Source organism: Trachurus japonicus, chromosome 12 (genome assembly GCF_045865225.1).
Source record: "Trachurus japonicus isolate A0001 chromosome 12, Traja_1.0".
Classification (NCBI taxonomy): Eukaryota; Metazoa; Chordata; class Actinopteri; order Carangiformes; family Carangidae; genus Trachurus; species Trachurus japonicus.
Genome location: NC_140918.1, coordinates 18,707,990 through 18,730,194, shown reverse-complemented (window position 1 = coordinate 18,730,194; position 22,205 = coordinate 18,707,990). Strand labels below are relative to the sequence as shown.

The window sequence follows — 22,205 nt, the reverse complement described above, 5'->3', positions numbered from 1 at the left end:
CTCCTTCCTTCTGGTGCTGTGCTGCAAGGGAGTGCAACAGCGTTATCTGTTCATTATTTGTGTTGATTTCAGTGGGATAAAATATTCAAGCATTTTACTCCTTTTTGAAGTGGTTGATTGATGATTTCTTGAGGTCTGACTCTAGATCTTCTGAAGCAAAAACAGAATGTGGTTGTATATTCTTAATTTATTCATTGTACATCCTGCGTAGACCCCCTGCTCCCTTTGCCTCAGTGATAAATCTACCTATGATATGAGGGGAGTTTTCTGTCAGTAGCTTTGATAATTTCAAGCGTGGGTCATAATATTTGGCAGTCATAATATTTGGCAGTGCTTCTTAACCTGATTTCACTTATCTTAAATTACCTCAGTTGAGACTACACAGTAGAAAATAAAGAACTTTTTTGAGCGTTATGTTGCATAGTATGTTTATACAGTACAGTGCCACATTTGCCACTAAATCTGATAACATTTATTTTTATTTTTTATTTTTTTTTAGCTTTTTGCCTTTTATTTTGATAGCACAGTGAGATAGACAGGAAAGGGGGAGGCAGAGAGAGGGGGAATGACACGCAGGAAAGGTCTGCCCGACGCGGGATTCGAAACCGGGGACGCCTGCATTGAGGACTGTAGCCTCTCAGGGGCGCCACTAGGGATTTGGGGCCCCATGAAAAGAATCTTTACAGGGCCCCCAACACAGCAACAACATTTTTTGATGCTATTTTACATACAATTATGCATTTTAATGGTATTTTTATCATTACCATATTTGTGAAAGAAGAACAACATGACAGTTGACATGTATAGAATTCATTTTTGATTAATTTATTTGCTGCAACACTGATTCTTAAATAGGAAATAAACAAGGATCAGTAAAATCTGCTGGCCAGAAATCAGGGTCACCAGTCAGATTATCTTCTTCCCTTTCAAATACCTCAACATCAGTTTGTTTTTCTTCCTGCCTCTCTGTTGTCTTCCTGACTCTTTCTGTACACTCATTCAGTCCATCCTCCTCTGAATTACTTTCAACATCTTCGTCCTCACTCTCTGTCGTCTGTGTTTCTGCGCTCTCTCTTTCATCTGTACCCTCTTCCATCTCTTCCTCCACATTCCTCCCTGACAAACCAGAAGAGGGTCCTGGACCTGGCTCTGTAGAGTGTACATGACATACATTACATACAATTATATAGTATTTCCTATAATATAATTAATAGCATAGTCACCAACATGTGAACTTCTCAGATTGGACTGAGCAGTCACCCCAGTCTGCTGCACACACCACAGATTTTCTCCTCTGTTCTTACTGCACGTGTTCTATTTAATTTTTTAGAAGGGCTTATGCTTTTTGAACCATTAAAATTGTTCAAAATTATTTTTATTTCATTCATTTTAATTAATCTTTCCCATAACAGATTCAGCTTTGTATTGTTTACAGACTGTAGTAAAATGTATTATTATTATTATTATTATTATTATTATTATTATTATTATTTCAACACACACAGCTGCTAACCTCCTTTCTCATGTGGGGGCACTGGGGCTGGTTCTGGGGCAGGGGAAGTTGTGGGCTGACAGACAGCAGCTGCTGGTGCACTTGACTCTGTTCAGAATGAGGCATCATTTTGACAGAGGGGAGGTCAACTAATTGAATAAGAACAGCTTGATAAATGTTTGACTGGATTGATTATTTAACTAAAATAACAGTGAAATGTAAAAATCCAGAGTTTTCTTGAGCTAACATGGTGAGAAAAGTGAGCTAGCTTATAGACCACAGACAGGGACACAGTTAATATTCCATAACTATCCACAACAACTAACAAACCCACATTTTTTGGGGGGAATACTGGGTGACATATTGTTGACCCTTCAACTCCTTCTCTCTTAATTTCTTTTCTTTTAGTTTTTGGCTGCCTGATTTTTGAGGCATAGGCCTACTGCCTCTCTGCCTCCTTGCTGCTGTGGCGCTGTCTGTGACAAAGCGCCGGTGCGCTACCTGCAGCTGATCCAGGCGGACTGAACCATTTTACAGAAATAGAGGGGGGAAAGGGGGGGCCCTGCAGGCGTTGATGTTTCCAAAACAAATAAAGTTATTGTTACCAGGACATTAAAAATAAAATATTTGTGATTATATGTTAGTTAATAACTTAGCGTCATATTATTTTTTCTGTATTATCATGTCATCATCATTAGGGGCCTCTTTGGGCCCCCCTCCATCATGGGCCCCTAGAATCCGTCTCCTTTACCCCCCCTTTTCGGCGCCCCTGTAGCCTCTACATGGGGTGGCCGCTTTAACCACTGCGCCACGCACCGCCCCTAATAACATTTATTAAAGTCTAGTTAGTTGAAAGAATTGTGTGGACAGGCCTTTTTTTTTAACTGCAACTAAGTTGATTTTGTGTTTGATTCAGTGGGAATTTCTCCAAAATTGGTGTCACTCTAATACAGTGTTTCATTGATCGCAAAACAAAGTCTGTCAGTGAGCTGGAGCTGAGTGAGAAGTTTGCAACCATTAATGCACTGTGAAATGATTTTTCAGATCATACTCGACATGATATGGAATTTTTCAACAGTCAGTAACAGTAGATTTCAGCTTCTGCAAAATTATTTAAGGGCCGTTGATTATTCTTTGCCCTACATCAAACTTAGGGAGGAAGCCCAGCAGTTGATAGATAAGTGAAAAATGTTAAGGGACCAATTAAAGAGCACCCAGCAGTGGAGCACAGCAGCCATAGAGGGCAAAATGTGGCTGAGCTGATAGCTCTGACCTCAACTAGCACCAAGGCCCTGATAAGACCCAGCAAGGAACTGGTCTAACTCTCTGACTGCCTGCTTCATGATAAACGTTTTGGGTGTGTAAACACACTGAGAAACTGGTGACAGAGAGCAGTGTTGCCCTTTATTCTTATTTCGCTGATTGTGTGTTTTTGTTTCTATGGTGATGATGTTTAGGCAGAATATGGTCCTGAAATAAACCCCACTGTAGAATATTGCTGACTTTGCATTTATTGGGTTACTACAGTTGAACTAACAACAGTCCATCATAAAAAACTTTAAGTCTCTCTCCTGACAGATGAATACTTTTCATCTGCTTAAGTAGATCCGGAAAATCCCAATGGTCACAGTTAAAGCAAGTTTTAAATCTACTCCAAGACAAGTCTGCAGTAAAAATGTCCTGCTGGGAGCACAACTATTTACTCACTAACTGGACTGTCATGTCTGGGAACATCACTTTTCAGTAATTCAGCCATTTTATTGACTTTGTTATTCTAATCTCTATATTAGCTACTGCTCCTTGCTGTTGTAAAGACATTTGTCAGAGTTGCTGGAGTCATATGTTGATGTTAATGGTTCTCACATCTCCTTGAAAAGGTTTAAAGGGCAGCATTGTGAGTGGGTAAAATAGTTTATCGGGGGAGAAGGTCTAGTTCTCCCCTGTTAAAGGATGGGTTTCCTATTTGATGTATGAAACTCGTCCTGGAAGCAGTGCCGCATATTCTTTAGGTGAATCTAAACTGTTAAGTATTCAAGTGAAGAGTTTTTCCTGCTGTTTGTTAGAGGTTGTTAAGTTTTGTTCGTTCCTCACTGCTTGGGCCTGAATACACTAGACTAAACCTGTGCTTTGGTGTATTGAATATATCAGATAGAGTTTCTTTCTCAATGTGTTGTTGCATTTAAAAAAAACATGGGAACGCAGACCTTGTTGAAGATCCTCTTGTCTCTTATATTCAATTCTAGGAATTAATTTTCCTTTGGGGAGTAATTCTTATCCTTTTTTAGGACTGTCACAAGAACTAATAGGTACTGGAGATTGATTCTTCTTTGTCTAATGGTGGCAGTTCAGTAACCCTGTGTCCAAATCTAACAACAAACTTGAAGAGAAGACAGCAACACATGGAATGGCAGGAGGAGGTATGAATGCCAACTACAGGTCTATCATGCTGCTAGCTACACACTAAGACTGCTATATCATTTGTATTTGATGTCTGTCCAGATGACTAAAGGCCAGTATGCAAATGGTGTCCAAGATCATTTCTAATGAAAAGAGGAAAGACCCCAAACTTAACTAAGCACCTGGAGGCAGTCATCTGCAGCTGTACACCGAGCCTAGAATGAGTTTCAGGTGTTTCCCCAGACCTAGCTCCTTGTTTGTTCTCCTGGTGTTGGAGGCGTGTGTCGGTGAGGTTTGGAGTTTCCATGTCTGTCTCCTGTTGCCATTGGCATGAAAGAGTTTCAGTTGCTGCCTGATTTATGCTCCTGCATCAGGTCGACGGCGGCATAACTTCCCTACAGCGTCGCCTGACGTGCAGAAGCTGGTTGTGAGCCTTCTTCAGGATCTGTGGTTGCGTGTTTTGAGTGTTTGTTGTTTCATCTCAGGTTTAAGCATTTGTGGTTTCTGTAACCTGCAAATATCCTGGTAGTCCTGACTCATCTACCGTACTGTTCATTGCAAAATACTTAAGGGCCTCAGTCAGTTGAATCAAAGAAAATTTGACTTTGATAAATGATCTTATATTTGCACGGAGTAAACATGCTAAAACATATCAAAAACACTAAATTCTACTAAAACATTTGAAGCAAGGCCAAATACTACAATGTTATAAATGACCAACCCTAAAATTAAAATTAAAGTTGAAACACATCAGCGCAGTATCCTTCAGCCATTACTACATTTACTGTATCACTTTAATTATTACTAGTTATTAGTCTTGTTGTTGTTGAAATTATTATGGAGCTGTAATGGACAATGAACAGTCAAACAGCCATGTGCTCCAGAGCAGAGTGGCCTTGGTTAGACCACAAACGTATGATCAAACAATGGACCCTCTTCAAACAGGAAATTTGCTTGATTGTTAAATCCCAACTGTCCATCTGCAAAAGAATACAGGGATGGAAATCCATCTGTAAATCCAGATGTCCTGTGTTTCTAAAAAAAAAAAAAAAAACTTTTTTTTCCACACTTGGCTGTTACATCACAAACTGCTTAGTGTAAACATGATAAGTGTAGAGAAAATGGATGCTGAAATTACAACACCATGCTCAGTCTATTAGACCTGAATCTGCAACGAATTGAAGTTATTTATTGATTTGAGTGATGCCTGGTTTTGGCTCTTGAAATTTCATTATTTTCTATGTTTTAGTTGAGTGGTTTTTAGTAATTCAGAAAATAATCATTACATGAAACTAAAAGACAGTATCTAAGAAGGTACAGTATGCATGTGAATGTTACTGCAACGGGAAGCAGTAAGTTTGTTAACGTGACAGAAAACCATCCCAAACATAGAGCCAGTGGCGGCATCGTGCTGTGGGAAACACCTTTCCATGTTACTTGAGAGAACATGACTGGACTTGAGCAATTTTTCGAAGAGGATCCAAGATCCACATGGTTTCAGAGCCGTAACAGAGTTTTTTAAGGGTAATGCTGAAATCACTTGTCTGCTGTGATGAGAGAAAGTGTCAATTGCCACATACCGTAGCTGTTTTTGGTTGTTGTTGGTGGTGGTTTTGGCTTTGCACATGCCATCAGTGTTTCAGCAGCAATCCTGCTGTGACCAGTCAGCTCACATCTGACAAACCTTACTGAAGTTCCGCTGCCCAAATAAGAACAATACTGTTTTGAATTCTTGCACTGAAGCAGACTCACTCCTTCTCTGCACTGTGCATCTGCTTTTGATTACATTGAGACTGGAAAACATGCCATCTGTTCTGTCTGTTTTTGAAGTCGGTTATTGAACAATATGTAATTGGCCTACATAGTGGTACCACAGTGGTGTGGTATTGACAGTCATGCCACAGTCTTGACTACCATGCAGAGCAATAGCACAGTAAAACGAAACAATGTAAAGCTCAGAGCATCACACCCTCTTGATGATGTAGCACAACCAGATAAAAGTGTTACAGGCAGCTGATAAGTGTTAAAAACCATAAAGAGGAAATGCAACAGTATGAACACAAACATAACATAAACAAAGCACACACACATTCCTAGCAGAACAATGTAAAAGAATGTCCTGCTGACAGAACTTAAAGGGATACTTCACCCAAAATCAATAATTCACCAATTTTCTACTCACCGTCATGCCAAGAAGGAAGGGTTTGGAGAACTTTCTGAGTCATCAAAACGCTTTTGGAGTTCCAGGGGGGGTCCGGCTGGCAACGGATTTTCATATAATGGCGGCAGATAGTGCTCACTTTTGAATCGTCCAAAAGACATCCAAATACCTCCATACTGCTTGTCCGTACTGACCAAAGTGTCCTGAAGCCACGACATGAATAAGTTGTTCGGAAAAAATTAATCTGATCTCTGTTTTTAGCCTTGTTGTAGTCGTAACCCCCAGTGGCTCTGTTGATGTTTGTGCGCATGTTGTAAACCATTGGATGTACAGTATGATGTAAACACGGAAGAACATCTTGCAGCAAATCTCGTCCTGAGAGGTACTTGACTGTGTATAAAACCTCATGATCTCCATCCAGTAGTAATTTGGATATTGCAGGGGAAACTACAAAATCATTACAAACATCAGCTGTTTTGAAATAGGACACAACAAGGGCTGCATGTTGGTGTGCTTGGTACGTTTAACTGTCGACAGGGTCATTTGAATTTGAGACAGTACCAAACGCTCCATGTGCAAAGAATTTACATTTTCAATTTGCATAGCTTGAAGACCAGAATCCCTGACGGTAGCCCAGTGAAGTCCAGTAAACCTGATTCACTGCAGTCTTGTGATAAGGAATTATGTGCACTGATGAGTAACCATAATCATAATTGATGATAAGTAATATCATTATGGTTACATAGAGAGAAACAATCTCAGGCATCTGATCAGCCACTGCTCCAATGGGCTGTACTCTCCATCACTGTGCTGATGTGGAGCTTTGCTGTTTACATGATGATAACAGACAGGAATTTGATCAAATGCAAATTAAGACCAGGCATAACTGCGCTGTTCTGTGCCGTCTTCAAGTTTGACTCTGGATTCTTTTCTAATTTCAATACAAAGTAGTTATTACTATATAACAAATTATTTTTGCTCCTATAGCTGGAAATATTGACTTAATTTGAGCATAAGGAATTATTGGCTGCTCACCATCACCCATTACATCTCCTGGCAAGTCTCCTATGTATTCCAGATGTGTCATGTAACCTCAGTTTCAGTCATGTAACTCATTTCTCTACTTCCAAGCTCTGTAACATTGAAGGTTTCCTGTTTGACAGTATCTAAATTAACAACATAATAAAATATCAAAAATGTAATTGCCATGTGACCCAGGAGCTTTATGAAATGGTCTGTCAGGATGTTGGTGCAAAACAGTGCTAGAGTTAGTCGAAAATAAAGTGCTCAAACTAATTTCCAACCTTTCTGTTTTTCTCTGTCCTGTCCTGACAGGTGAATGTTTTAAGCAACACATGGCCTGTATTCTGCTGACAGACATGAACCCACCTGCCTCTGGTCCTACACCGCATCCCAATGGCATCTGCCCGGACCTTGATGCAGTTTCGGGATGCAACCCCAAACAGGACATTGACGTCACCTGCCTCACTGTCCACCTTTACTACCTGGGGAAGGACAGAGGAGAGGGAAGGGCCAAAGGTTCAGAAAGCGCACTCACGTTTCCACCTGGGGAGTATGTGGTGGAGGAACTGTGCATCGCTGCAGCAAAAGCTTGTGGTGAGTCACAAGAGGATTTCAGTTCTGATGTCTGCCCACACACACAAACAAAATATAGTTGTGTCATTGTTGAGCAACATCTGTTAAATGTTGGCTTTAGAGGATGCATCAAACAGGTTACAGACAAACCGGAAATCAAAGACTATAGTCTGTAGTATATATCGAGTGTATTTATGACAATGGAGAGCCCATTGAATGAATGATCTCATTGTTTTTATCATCACACGTTGTAGGGGTTGCACAGACAAGTTGACTCAACTTTCATAACATTAGAGTCCACTTTAAAAAATCTGAAGTCATGCAACCCCTAGTTAGGGTCCGGGCAGCTAAGCTGCCGGGACACTATTGTATTCCTAGGAATTCTTCTTCTTTCTTTCTTTCTTTCTTTCTTCTTCCAAGGAAGTCATACTTCCCATGGGCGAAAACTCACCAAACTTCACAGAAACATCCGACCCCATGCCAGATTCACTCAACTCCAAGGACATGTGCCCCCCCCTCCTAGGGGGGGCACAATAAGCGTTTAAATTTAAAAACTTTAAAAATTCCTACCAAACCAACGGTAGATGCTACAGTGTTGAAACTTCACCACAATGTCGCCTCAATACTGCTGAAACTTTTGTCCACTTAAACTTATTACAAATTATGAAGTCCATCACTCTGTTTTTTTTCAATAACTGTAAAACTTTTAAAATGTATCTCCTCCCACAATTTTTGCTCAATTGTCACCAAACTTGCTACAGAGCATCTCCAGACTGTCCTCCACAAAACTTGTTTCTCGGATTTTTGATTAAGCAAAAATTGAGCCTACAGTGCATGAAAACGTTTGACTGTAAACACTACTGTAAACATATACCATCAAATTCTTGCTAAATACATTTTCAAACTTCCTGAAAAAAAATGAGAATATTCTGGAGTCATGGTTAATGAAGTTTGGCAAATATCAGAATTTTAATTCAAAAACTGAATTTTTGAGAACATTTTGAATTCTGCTCTCATGGGAACAACTGCAATCAATGTGAGTGTGGAATTTTTAAACATCAGATTTTCTCTTATGAAGCAAAACACTTATCATTAAAAACAAATCACCAACATTTCCATGCTGTCAAGATGCAATTTATGTATTATCAGATTTTTGTTTAGATGACTGAATTTCTGAAATTTTGACCATTTCATCACAACAGCTGCCCGGGCACTGGCTCACCTGAGTGGATAAATGAAGCTACACAGCAGGTCTCACTACCAGCCAATTAGCTCAGCGAGTTAGGAGCTGGTTCTTGGTGTCAGAGGTTGTGGGTTCGAGACCCAGCAAGGGTGATGATGATGATGATGATGATGATGATGACAGATCAAAATGTCACATGTCCTCAAGCTGTTTTGCTGTCTAAATGCAATTTATGTGTTAACAGATTTTTGTTTAGATAACATAATTTCTGACTTTATGACCATTTTTGAAATCTGCCTTTACAACAGCTGCCCGGGCACTGGCCCACCTGAGTGGATAAATGAAGCTACACAGCAGGTCTCACTACCAGCCAATTAGCTCAGTGAGTTAGGAGCTGGTTCTTGGTGTCAGAGGCTGTGGGTTCGAGTCCCAGCAAGGGTGATGATGATGATGATGATGACAGATCAAAATGTCAGTTGTCCTCAACATGAAACACAAGACAATTGTCCTAATGGTGGCATCACAGCAAGCTTCTAATTTTAAAAATCCAAATAGCTTGGACTGGACCATGTGCGAAGGCTCCTAACATCTTAGAGTCACAGTAGATGTTTAACAAATACATATCATTACCTCAAAAACTGATTTTTCTTTTTACTGTGGTTTCAAATCTGCCTACACGACAGTGAATGGCTTACTCAATTTGTGAAGCCACTATTGCACTCCCACTTGTCAATTAGCTCAGTGCGATAGGCAACGGTCTTTGGTTCCCGAGGTTGTGGGTTCAACCCTCAACTGGTCCAAATTGGACATTATAAGGACAACTGTCTTGTCTTCCTATTCTCCTGTTTGTTGCTCAGAATTGCCAAAATTTGCCCAAAAGTAGCCCGGACCCGACCCATCGCTGCGCAGCAGCTATAATTTGTTGTGGTGTATGTGAGAACTCTAAATATGTTAAGTCAAATATATTGTTTGATTGAAAAGTGTCAAATATTACACCTATAAACAGTTTAGTTTTTGTTACAGAAATTGGAAATGGAGGACACATTCACAGACACAGACTTTTCTGCTGTATCGATGTGATGACGCTAGTGTAAGTTATTAAACCGAATCCTTCACACAAAGGCAGCGAGAAAGGCATCATGCACCATGTGAGACGGCACACAATGTTGCTTCTTGCACTGATGTCTTTGTCTGTGAAGATCATAGAGTGGGTCATAAATGGACACACTGCCTGTAGCTGCTGAAACTTGTGTTTGAGTTTCATGTGCAGGCAAGCATCGAGCACCATACCAAGCTGTGACAATCTGAAATACCTTTCAATCAAGCAATCCCACACCACATTTCATGCCCAAGACCCACATGAGAAGATATGAGCTTTTCTGACCTTTTAACTTCTTATTGAAAAATGTCTCGATTGTGTACAGTCCTCCCATACCAAATAAGGACATTTATTTTTGTAAGAATGTTGTTTATTCTTTCATTGTAGTATTAAACTTGTTTGGCAGCTTGCACTATACCTTATTAGGAAATTATATGCTTTTTTTTTTGCTTCCCACCCATATAACTAGAGAAAACCTGTAGCCGTGGGTCTAGTGAGAAAGTAAATAAACAAAGAGACTGGTTGTTGTTAAGATTATTTACATGCCCTGTTCTGTTATAACAAAGGTGGGATGATAAATATTAATCCCTGTCATGCTAATCCCTTGGATGAGTCAGTTTCATGTGAATTTTTGTGATGTAAATGAGGACCAACGTCCCATCACAAATCATATAGGAAAAACTTTATTTTTATTTTTTTTTTAGGTCAAAAATGTATTTATTAACTGAATGTGGTAAGGACAGGAAAGAAAGTTGTTTTGAATATCAAAGCGAATCCAGTGTTTATTTTGTGTAAACAGAACCGCTCAGCCAAGCTTTTTAGTCTTCAGTTTTCTAGCAAACCCAAATCAGGAAGTCGTCGACTGTTGTGTCTGTTTTCCTCTCCGCCTTAACTCTATCTGTTTATGCCACGCAGTCTTGCTCCATTGCCTCTTCAACTGATAAGAAACAAACCCCTCTCTCCTTTTTATCTTCCGCATTTTCTATATCCTCTTGTTTTTCTTTCTTTTTTTTTGCCATTTTCTATATTTTGCCTCTCTGTTCTTTGTCTATTTTTCTTTATATCTAACAACTTTCCACCTGTCTTACTCTCCCATACTCCCTTTAATGGTTGAACCACTGTTAAATAATAATCACAAGGCATTTCTATTATTCTATTATTCTATCTACATGACTGTCTCTGACACTTTTTTCATGTGGTTTGGGATTAGGATACAGGTCAACAGACGAACCAAACCAATTGAATAATTGAGATCACATTTGGTGAATAAGGAGGATAGTTAGATGTTGCGACATCAGCAGAATGAACTAATTACAATAAATTAAAGCATGTTGTTAAGCTGTGTAACAAAAATACAATGAATCTCAGCTCCAAAATTGTGGAAATAGTCTTTCATGTCGTGGCGCACCTCTTTCTTTATTATTATTAATACAAGGTAGGGATAGCTTACAGATCAACCATGTTAATTCTTTGACATGACTTCCCCTCTTGTGGTTGAGCATACATCCTCTTACGCAGGGCTTCCATCCCCTTACCATTGCTTCACTCTTGTGAGTGCTTCCTGTTGTATCATGACATTTTCTGTCTGTGAGTGAACCACTTGGCTCAGCTGATTAAACACCTTACAGTACAACTAGCTGTCCTATGGTTGTGAAGGTAAAATGAGGAGTTGTGGGGAGGGTCTGAGGCAAGAACACAGACGTATGTGTTCCAAGATTGCTTCATGTTTGTTTGAGCACTAAGATGGCTAATTTTATCAAAACAAGTGGGATCAGGGAATGTATCATTTATATTTTCCTGAATATCCGCCAAGTGAGTGACTGAGTGATGAAGTTAAACCATTGGCTGTTTCTGTTTCAAAATGAATTCTGTTACATTGTCAGGGGGCGTTTAGAATGGATTAGCTTTCATTTTAAGACCCCTTTAGCAACATTCCCCCCCCCCCAAAAGCTTGTTAACAAACTGAGGTACTTTCCACAGAAGAGAGCCGCCAGTTCTACCCAGTGAGTGAGAGGCCCACAACTCTCTGAATATACTCTGCTCAGTGAGAGGCAGCGAGGTGAAGCAGCAGTTTGTTAACCAGACGGAGGCTCCGCTCTGTGTGAGGGACAAAATAAGAGAAATATATTCTGTATGAGTGGTCAATCCTACAAAAGCCTGCAGCTGAAATTCCAGCTGAGTAACTGTTGATATTTGCTTTGTCAGATGACGACACTGTCCAGACTTTAGCAGTGGCTTGGAAGTGACTGTTGGTGACATGTAGTTTTAATGGGCTGTGTTTCAGAGACTTTTTAATAATGGTTCTATTGTATGACAGGGAACAGAAAAACATGTAAATTCAGAACATATTTAGTGGGAATTAAGATGTAGCTATGTATTGAAATTAAAACTGTATGTGAGTACAGAGTAGAAGCAAGCAGATAAAGGGCTGAAACTGACTGACACTAGACAGAATGCAAATAAGACAAATTTACGTTATTATGCTAATTAGCATATTATCTAATGAGATATAGTGACTTTTCCAAGCAGGCTTTAGCTTCTCTCCATTGGAAGCAGTTGTTTCCAGGAGCTCCACAACAGTTTTCAACTACAACCTCAAATCATCAACAGTCCAGTTATCTACTGGGTTTTCACTTACATTTATTTTCTGTTGTTAGCAATAAGTACTTTGTGTCAACACAACTAAAGTAGCTGACAGCTACTGTTTGTGTCAGTGTCAAATCACTGTTGTTTGCAGTCTTAAGTACTACCCATAGACTGTAAAAAGAATGGACGTAGCGTCCGTGACGTCACCCATTGGTTTTGGGGAGTCGTTTTTGTGACTCAAATATGGCGGCCTGGACAGCGCCATGTTGGATTGGCCGGCCGAGAACCCGCCCACTGGCCTCGAAGCAGCTGTCCACGGAGCTGCTCGGACCTGTCACTCAACGTTTCCGCGCCCTGATTGGCCAGAGTTTTAACCTAATAACAGTAAAACTGTAGAGTTAAAAAAAAATTCACCCCCCTCAGAGTGTGTGCGGGGGTAGAAACTATCGATTGAGACGAAAAAACGTTCTGACACCAGGCTTTTAACATGTTTACTGAGGATGTAAAGTCGGCGATTTTAACATGGGGGTCTATGGGGAATGCTCCCTTCTGACACCAGCCCCCAGAGGAATCCGAGGGGATTGCAGTTTTTTGAACGCGGAAGTGAGCTTCACTTCTCAGACCGACAACTGCCCCCTTGGTACTACCACATGATGTGTCTCTGTGTGTATACATTTAGATTTACATTAGCTCATTTGGCTGAAGCTTTTATCCAAATCCATTTACTTGTGAGGGACATCATTAAAGCTTCAGTATAGTAGGAAAACCTTATGCTATTAGTGTAAGCGGTCCATTAATAAGTGCAATGAGAAAGTGAGTAAAGACAAACAATTTTTTTTTCTTTGTCTTCAGGGATTGCTCCAGTGTATTGCAACTTGTTTGGCCTGATGAGAGAAAGTGACCGGATTTGGTTCCCTCCCAATCACATCTTTAAACTCAGCCAGTCAAAGAGTGAGAACCTGCACTTCAGGATCAGGTAGGCAGTGACGTTTTTTAATTTGCTGAATCTTTTTTTGTTGTTTTTTGCTTGGCTTCTTTTTTCTTACTTCTCATGTCTCCTCCACTGTCCAGGTATTATTTTCCTGGCTGGTATAACAACAGCAGCTCATTCTATGCCCATCGCTATGGTGTGTCTAAGGGGATGGAGACCCCTGTGATGGATGACTGTGTAATGGCATACCAGTTTTTTCAGGTGAGTTTTCATCACATAGACCTCAACATTAGGTCAGTTATTTTCTTCCGTATAGGTTACTGAACATGTTGGCATTTTATATTTGCACTGTGTCTTTGTTAGGGCTGCATGATTAACCAAAATGAATCACGAGTTGGACTTTTTTGTAAACATTGTGGTGCTACAGAGACACGATGACCTACAAATCCTGTTGTATCAGAATTCTTTAACATGTTGTTCGGTACAGGCGCCAACAAAAAATCACATCATAATTTCTTAATTTATTTCAGTATAAATGATGTGAAACTACTACTCCAACTGTAATCACGCATCGAGCCAATATGATCTGTATCTGCAGAACAGATTTGTTTTTTTCCCCTGCATATTGTGCAGCTTTTGTTCTTGTGCTTCATGTTCTAAGTCTGTTTTTGGGTGTAACACAAAGGACTGTGTTGTCATGACTAATCCACCCCTAGTAAATCTCCATCTCACCATTAAAAAAAAAAAAAAAAGAGATGTTGGTTTGCTTGCTTCCCTGTTTCTCTGACTTATTGCCAGTCAGTCTGTCTGTCTTCTGTCTGTCTTCTGTCTGTCGTGTCAACTCCCATCATTTGAAAACAGGACCTGGAATAGTAAGAATGTTTGAGAAGTACAAATGGGGAACAAGGAACAATTTACACATACTGTATGTGTGTGCATGTGTAAATAGTTTCTGCTTTTTTTTATCTTTCCTTGGAGCTTGTGCAATTTAGGTATTTCTGCTCAGTTTTATTTTGATCTGCACTGACACTGACCTACAGAATGTCTGCTACAACTGTTAGTTTCACCGTTCGTTGTATAGTCCCAATAACTTAACCATTAAAGAGACTGTTGATCATTGTTGATGATGACACGATTTTTAATGTGCTGTAAAAAGTTCATATTCATAATCTGTTGATGTTGATATGACTGTAAAAATAAATATTGGATTAATTAAATTTGAAGATGGATGTCCCCAGTCTGAAAACCACATCACAAAACAAACTCAAAATGAGTTACTCCTTGCTAAGACCATTGGTATCTATTTACTCTGCTCCCCCTTTTCATACAATCACTTCTCTTACTTTATTCTGTGCTCATCTTTAATGACTCTAATGATTTGATTTATTCATCTATTTTTTCTCATGTTGTGTTGTTTTTTTCCCCCCCTGGCTCAGTGGCGCAGTGACTTTCTCAATGGCTGGGTTCAAATCCCCGTGAACCACGAGTCCCAGGAGGAGTGTCTGGGCATGGCAGTGTTGGACATGATGAGGCTTGCTAAAGAGAAAGGCCAATCACCTGTTGACATCTACAATGACACCAGGTGAGTTGCACTAGCTCCAGACGCTAAAACAATGTGACATTGTTTGATCCTTTTATATAGTATTTCATCTAAACTAAAAGAGGGTAAAAGGATCTCAGAGAAAAAGAAATGTGGATATGAAGTCCAACAAGTTAAAAAAAAAAACACAAAACAGACTTTAAGTCAAGTAAAGTAAAACATTTAACTCTTTACAAGCTAAATAATATCAAAAGTCCACTGTTATGCTGGAGTACATATGGTACAGTTTATGAATAATGGTTTCAAAGCCGTGTGACAGGCTCCTCAGGACACATGGAGCATCAAGATAGTTTCATTATGTATGTGCATGCAGTTGAATGAATTATCTCTATGTGAGATGATATTTAAGTTGGAAATGATGCTGTAACATGTGATTTATACACTACACCGATACACTGTGTACACTCTTGAAATGTGATTTTTTTTCCCCCATAATTCCTTTCTAATCCAATTTCATCACTATTCGACACAACACTAACATGATGTTGTGTGACGACTATTTACTGATTCTCCTGAGGTGGACTCAGTATCGCAAGCTGACTCATAGAAAGTATCAACAATATGTTTCCTGTTTCACTTGTCCTTCCCTTCTCTCTATATCTTTCTTTGTATTTTTCTCTATTACTATCAACTCTATCTGCACCCAACCCCTCCCTCCCTATCAGCTACAAATCCTTCCTGCCAAAATGCGTGCAGAGCCGCATCCAGGAATATAACATCTTGACCCGGAAAAGGATCCGCTATCGCTTCAGGAGGTTCATCCAGCAGTTCAGCGAATGCAAGGCCACAGTGTGTAACCTCAAACTCAAATACCTGATGAGCCTGGAGATGCTGCTTCCCTCCCTCTACTCCGAGCGCTTCCAAGTCACCGACCTCTCGGCACGCGAGGTTACCATCGTCGTCATGGGCAACAAGGGCATCCAGTGGTCAGAAGGGAAAGAGGAGGAAGGCGCAGAGGAGGTAAGGACCAGAGGATGGGTTCATGTTGCCATGGTAATGCATTTTGCCAGTCAGCCACAGTAGGATGCTGTGATGGCTTTGTTACCAATAGATGGAGCTACAGGCATTGGTTAAGACGCCAGAAACAACGAGAGTGCTTTTGTGTGTGTGTGTGTGTGTGTGTGTGTGTGTGTGTGTGTGTGTGTGTGTGTGTGTGTGTGTGTGTGTGTGTGTGTGTGTGTGTGTGTGTGTGTGTGTGTGTGTGTGTGCTTCTTCATCTTATAGAAATGCAAACTACCATAACTATTCTTTTTGTGTCTCCAGGAGCTAAAGACCTACTGTGACTTCACAGACGTGATCGACATCAGCATCAAGCAGGGCAATAAGGAAGGCTCTGCAGAATGTCGCATCGTTACCCTCAACAGACAGGACAGCCAGATCCTGGTATAACACACTCTACTTTACATTCTAATTCGTTAACTTTGTTTTATTTTATTCTAACCTAAGCATTAGGAAAATGTCAAATGTCAAATGCCAAAACAAAAAGACAGTCTTGACCAGCAAGTTTCAGTATATAAAGAAATGCATTTCTGTTTGTTGAGCATCACTATCACAGATGTATAGATATACATATTCAAATCTAAGATATTGACCAATTTTTTTTCTGTCTTCCTGTGTCTGTGTCTGACCACAAAGGAACTGGAGTTTCATTCCCTAGCAGAGGCTCTGTCATTCGTATCATTAGTTGATGGGTATTACAGACTGGTCGCTGACGCCCATCATTACCTGTGTAAAGAGGTGGCACCACCAAGACTTCTGGAGTGCATTCAGAACTACTACCATGGCCCTGTGTCGTGAGTGTCACATACATCACACATGTTCTTGTGCACCCATGACCAAACGCACACATAAACACACATTCTGACTCTTTGATCACAGGATGGAGTTCACTATTGGTAAGCTGCGTCGCTGTGGTAACCACCAAGGCCTATACATCCTTCGCTGCAGCCCAAGGGACTACGACAAATACTTCATGTCCTTTGTTGTGGGGGTAAGCAGTTCATATTGGGTCATCATCAGCATGGAGCTCCGTATTTATCATGTGACTGCACAAATTGATGGGCTCTTTGATCACAGTCTTTGCCAATTGACTTGTTATGGACTCATTTCTTCAGTCATGACCACATGTTGCACAGCAGACTAGATTGTCGGACCAGATTATCCCCTTATTGGCTAATACAACACACAATACAACAACAAGGGCCATTAAATTAGAATATAATTACCGTAGAATGTCTGTCTACTGATTTGCTAAAACACAGGTTGTCTTAGTGCACACTAGAAACTCTAAACTATTGCCCATATTTTTAGGCACTGGAGGGAGAAATAAAATTTGATTATGGAGCTGATATAAAACAGGTCTTCCTTTTATAAAAACAAAATTACACTACAAATGAAACAAGTTTGACCTCAAGATACTTTAAGAGGTTTAGAATACACTAACTGACTCATACAAGGATTGTCTCTTTCCTTCTGTTATTAAAATATTGTTGTTATTCAAGACCATTTTAACATAACTTGTCTCTAATCATTTTCTTATGATTTATCATTTTCCCCCTAATTTTTAGTATGAAACTATGGTGGATTACAAGCACTGTCAGATCATGAAGACGGAGTCAGGAGAGTACATTCTGAGTGGAGCGAAGAGGAGCTTCGGCTCGCTGAGGGAACTTCTGCACTGCTATCAAAAGGAAGCGCTGCGCACAGATGGATACACATTTCAACTGACCAAGTGTTGCCCACCCGGCTCCAAAGGTCAGAGCTCACAGCCACACCTGTTAGTTAAGCTTATTGTCATGTACACAGACCGATACCATATACATGAACGCTGATGTGTTCATATATATTCACAAGAGGGGTTCATTGAACCAAACCAAGCCAACTGATGCAGCATGGTAATTGATAAACTGGATTACATTACAGTACAACTTCTGACAGCATAGAGCATACAGTTATAATCTGAGAAACAGGGCGCAGCACTACATTTATTCAGCACATTAGCTCTTAATCTTTAACACGCTGCTCTCTGACTTCTGTAAGAAGGGTCTTTCAGAGCTCACTCTTATTATTTACCGTTCACATGCTCCCATTATCTCCTTTTCGCCCAAAGGCATACATATCTTCATATCTTGCCACCATATGAATTTAGGTGAAGCCACTTCCTGAGAAATCTAGACTAGGAGAAATGTTTAATCACGGATGAGTCTGTTGTTAACGTCTCTGCATGATATGCTGCAGCAGGACCAGTCTTATCCTTTAACAGCCAGAAAGGCAGGTTTTTACTGCAAAGCACAGCCTGACTATTATGTCTCTGTGGGGTGTTCATAGATTGCTAATGACTACTAATGATTTAATGGTTACTTCACAAGGTTTCCAACTGGCAAGACTCCTAAGCAACCTAAGTTTAGAATTGGCAGCTGTTGCATGTTTAATCAAATCTTTAAAGTGCTAGATGGAAAAGCAGTAAACCTGCTGCAGTGTTAATCAGATGTGGTGTGTGTGAGTAATGGGTCCTAATCCCTGTCCACTGTTAACCTCTGCAGATAAATCCAACCTGCTGGTGTGTAGAAATAACCAAGGGACCGAGGTTCCTTTGTCCCCTTCCCTCCACAAACACATCAGCCAGATGGTCTTCCACAAGATACGAAAAGAGGACCTCGTCATCGTAAGATAAACCTCTTTGACTTCTTACTTTGCTTTTTCTGTCAGCAAAAAAACACGTTGCTAGGCTTTTCCTAGACAAATAACTAAGTCCAGTTGCTTTCGATTTAACCTCCTTTGAAATACTATGACCTGGGCAAATGAGAATATGCACCGGCTTGTTACTAGGCTAGGATTTATAGGATAGTTACAAAGTAAATATAATATGTACACATAGTTAAGTAGTACATATATTTAGTGAAATGATGGCGTGAAAGAACATCAAATGTAAAGCCAAGATATACAAATGTGTTGTTTTTGTAGAAAAGTAACAGGAAACAGCCTAACGCCTGCAGGGTTAATGAGGTTGATGTTAACAAAGAGACTTCTTCAGTTCATGGCCTGACTATAGCACAGCATAATTAATAGGAGGGCCCTGTGTATGGCTGTGAGTTCAGTGTGCATTATGTGTGCATATGAAAGTGTGTCAGTTGTGTTTTCACTTCAGTAACTGGGTCCATTTCCGTCTTACTATATTTTCTGTTGTTCGAGCACTTTAGGTTTTTGCGACAGGTTTGTCACAGGAAAACCACACATTCAATTAAAGTCGGGGGTATTTCCTTTGTTGCCATATTGTCACCTCACTCATTTCTTTGCAGATTCTTCCTGATTGGGTTCAGTTGTATCCTGTAATTATTTCAGAGCTTGGGGCATTAAATTTACTATTTAATTTATTTTGTTGGCTCTCTGTAAATTGCTTCTGGCAGATTCTGACTCAGAAGAATCACAAGTAGGCGTTATTGAGTTTGGTTTCTGGTCTGACAAGGAAGTGTTAATGGATGAGTAAGTTATTCCTTACACATGTCAGGGGGTGTTTCACTTCCGAGACATATGTCTCCAAGCCGCAGCACTTGACTGTCAGTTTTTATTTTCATTTTGAAATCCTAAACTAAGAAATGCGGTCATCAAGGCCACTGCCTTTGCTTTGTAATCCATCATTGTATAAAGCTCTTGGGTTGAAAGCAGTGATTAGGGAGGAACCTCTATGACTTGGAAAATGCACTCAACCCCATTTCCAAAGCAGATTTTTAACCTTCTGTTAAAACTGTCTTTTAGAATGAGAGCCTTGGACAAGGAACTTTCACCAAGATCTTCTGTGGTGTGAGAAAAGAGCTGGGAGACTACGGAGAGGTGCATCAGATAGACGTCGTGATCAAGATCCTGGAGAAGTCGCACCGCAATTTTTCAGAGGTTGGTTTGTCAACCAGGGGAATGAGTGGGTGAGTGGATCTGATCAACTAAAGATTTCAAATCAAATTCTCTTCTCTTCTTGTTTCTGATTTTCTCCATCAGTCATTCTTTGAAGCTGCCAGCATGATGAGCCAGCTCTCCTACAAGCACTTACTGCTCAACTATGGAGTGTGTGTTTGTGGCGATGAAAGTAAGTTCACACATACACTATGCACATGTGCACACACTGTTTAGGTTATCCCAACCTGTGGCTGTTAAAAACGAATGTTTTAAATTGTGTGGAAGTGCAGAGAACAAGACAAAGCACAATGTGTGGGCAGTCAAACACCGCTGAGGAATCAATAAAAAGAATCAAACAGAGAGGAAATAAGGTGTCTGACCTGCGGACTTGCTTTGCACTCTGCCCTGACCTTCCACTCAGACTGGCTTTAAACCCTTATGTTCAACATAATTCATTAGTGGGCCTCTGCCTCAAAGGACACCTTTACTATCCACATGACTGAAGTCAGGGAAGTAGCAGGAAGGAAATAAAAGATGGAAGACACAAATCGATAGGGCCTAGTTTTTGTTTAGCCCTCATTACAGTGGATGGTATAAACTGAACGAGTATGCATGTCTGAATTTACACCATGATTTGGACTTTGACTAAACCTTGCCCGAGAAGTGCCCATGATTTGAGTATACCAGTGGGAGTCAGCAATGCCAATGCACTAAACCTTGGCAAGTGTGCCAGAAAAGAGAATAAAAGATGCTTCGCCTGTGAAATGTCTGGAAAATATATGAGCATACGCTGCTCTGTCTGGAAATGAAGAAATGGCTGAAAGTTCAGCACACACAACGAATGAGAAGACCGATCGGTTCAAGGTTAAAAAGTCAGACAACGAGCAGAAAAAGATCATCCACAAATTATGCTGGATGATAGAAGAACTGTGATCTTGAATACAGTGGTTTGAGTAATAAAACTGTCTCACTCATCTGCCTGACAGACATGATGGTGCAGGAGTATGGTAAATTTGGTTCTCTGGACACCTACCTGAAAAAGAATAAAGGCTGTGTCAACATTACGTGGAAGTTAGAGGTGGCCAAGCAGCTGGCCTGGGCTATGCACTACCTGGTAAGACTACTGACACACAACAAACATGCTGAATCACATGTCAAACAGGAAATGAAATGTATGCATTTTTTGTCTCTGTCATATCTGCACACAGGAGGACAAGAACCTCATTCATGGAAATGTCTGCGCCAAAAATGTTCTATTGATCAGAGAGGAGGATCGGAAGACAGGCAGCCTGCCCTTTATCAAGCTGAGTGACCCTGGTATCAGCATCACTGTCCTGCCCAGAGAAGGTGAGATATACTATAACGTCATGTACTGGCCTAAAAGAAATGTGTTGGAATAGTGTTCACCAATATTGTTCTTTTGGTCCTTTGTTTTCCTTCCTTTCCTGTATCAGTTGCTGATAGGGACATGGTTCAGTCAGCCTTCCTTTATTTATTTTTTTGTTAAGTTATTTTTTGGGGCGTCACTTTGGTTTTTATGGTGCCCCATAAAGAGGCTGTAGTCCTCGCTGCAGCGGCCTGGCGACCCTTTGCTGAGTCTCATTTCCCCCCTCTCTCTCCCCTTTTCCTGTCTCTCTCCAGCTGTCCTATCAAAATAAAAGAATAAAATCCCCCATAAGTACTTTTTAAGAACTGAGGCACAGTGCTATCAGCTCTATGATGTAAACCACCCAGCCAGTCTTTGTTCAACAATTCCCCTGTTAATCTCGTATTTATCCCACTGGCTGGTTTTCAACTGCAGTCCACAGGCCAGACCCTTTAAGAGCCATCAACCCGGCGCCACAGAAGGAGGCAACAACAATAATGAAAATTATCAAAACATGAACACGGGCCAGACAAAGCAGATAGAAGCAGGAGCACATTTGGACAGTAATACTGTAACAACAGTAGCCTAAATACATATCACCATGCAAGCAGCATGAAGACGCAACACACCGATTTCGACAATTTACAAATATGAGAGAATAAACAATACTGAATAAATAAAATGTCATAATCAGTATATTGATCTTGCTAAAAGACATATAGACATATATAAAATATAAGCAACTATTCCATGCATCCATCCAAGCCACACAAAACTGACCTCTCAGGCAACAGACAAAGGTTAAAAGAGAAGTTAGCAGCACATAGGCCAAACATAACAACAGTGATGTGAACTGTTCAGTCAGACTCAGTCATTCATGTTTCTCTTCCTTTTTCTTCACATG

The 22,205-nt window shown here is 40.3% G+C and overlaps 1 protein-coding gene across 1 annotated transcript in view; it reads left to right on the top strand.

Moving 5' to 3' along the window:
* jak2a (Janus kinase 2a) overlaps positions 1 to 22,205 on the top strand; it is a 36,162-nt gene that overhangs the window by 5,602 nt on the left and 8,355 nt on the right. Inside the window, exons 2-15 of the mRNA XM_085793718.1 lie at positions 7,386 to 7,667; positions 13,367 to 13,490; positions 13,586 to 13,706; positions 14,882 to 15,027; positions 15,711 to 16,005; positions 16,309 to 16,428; positions 16,681 to 16,838; positions 16,924 to 17,035; positions 17,613 to 17,799; positions 18,588 to 18,709; positions 19,801 to 19,935; positions 20,038 to 20,125; positions 20,922 to 21,049; positions 21,144 to 21,282. Coding sequence (XP_085649844.1) covers positions 7,406 to 7,667; positions 13,367 to 13,490; positions 13,586 to 13,706; positions 14,882 to 15,027; positions 15,711 to 16,005; positions 16,309 to 16,428; positions 16,681 to 16,838; positions 16,924 to 17,035; positions 17,613 to 17,799; positions 18,588 to 18,709; positions 19,801 to 19,935; positions 20,038 to 20,125; positions 20,922 to 21,049; positions 21,144 to 21,282 — 2,137 coding nt within the window. The 5' untranslated portion in view covers positions 7,386 to 7,405. The remainder of the gene's footprint in view (positions 1 to 7,385; positions 7,668 to 13,366; positions 13,491 to 13,585; positions 13,707 to 14,881; positions 15,028 to 15,710; positions 16,006 to 16,308; positions 16,429 to 16,680; positions 16,839 to 16,923; positions 17,036 to 17,612; positions 17,800 to 18,587; positions 18,710 to 19,800; positions 19,936 to 20,037; positions 20,126 to 20,921; positions 21,050 to 21,143; positions 21,283 to 22,205) is intronic.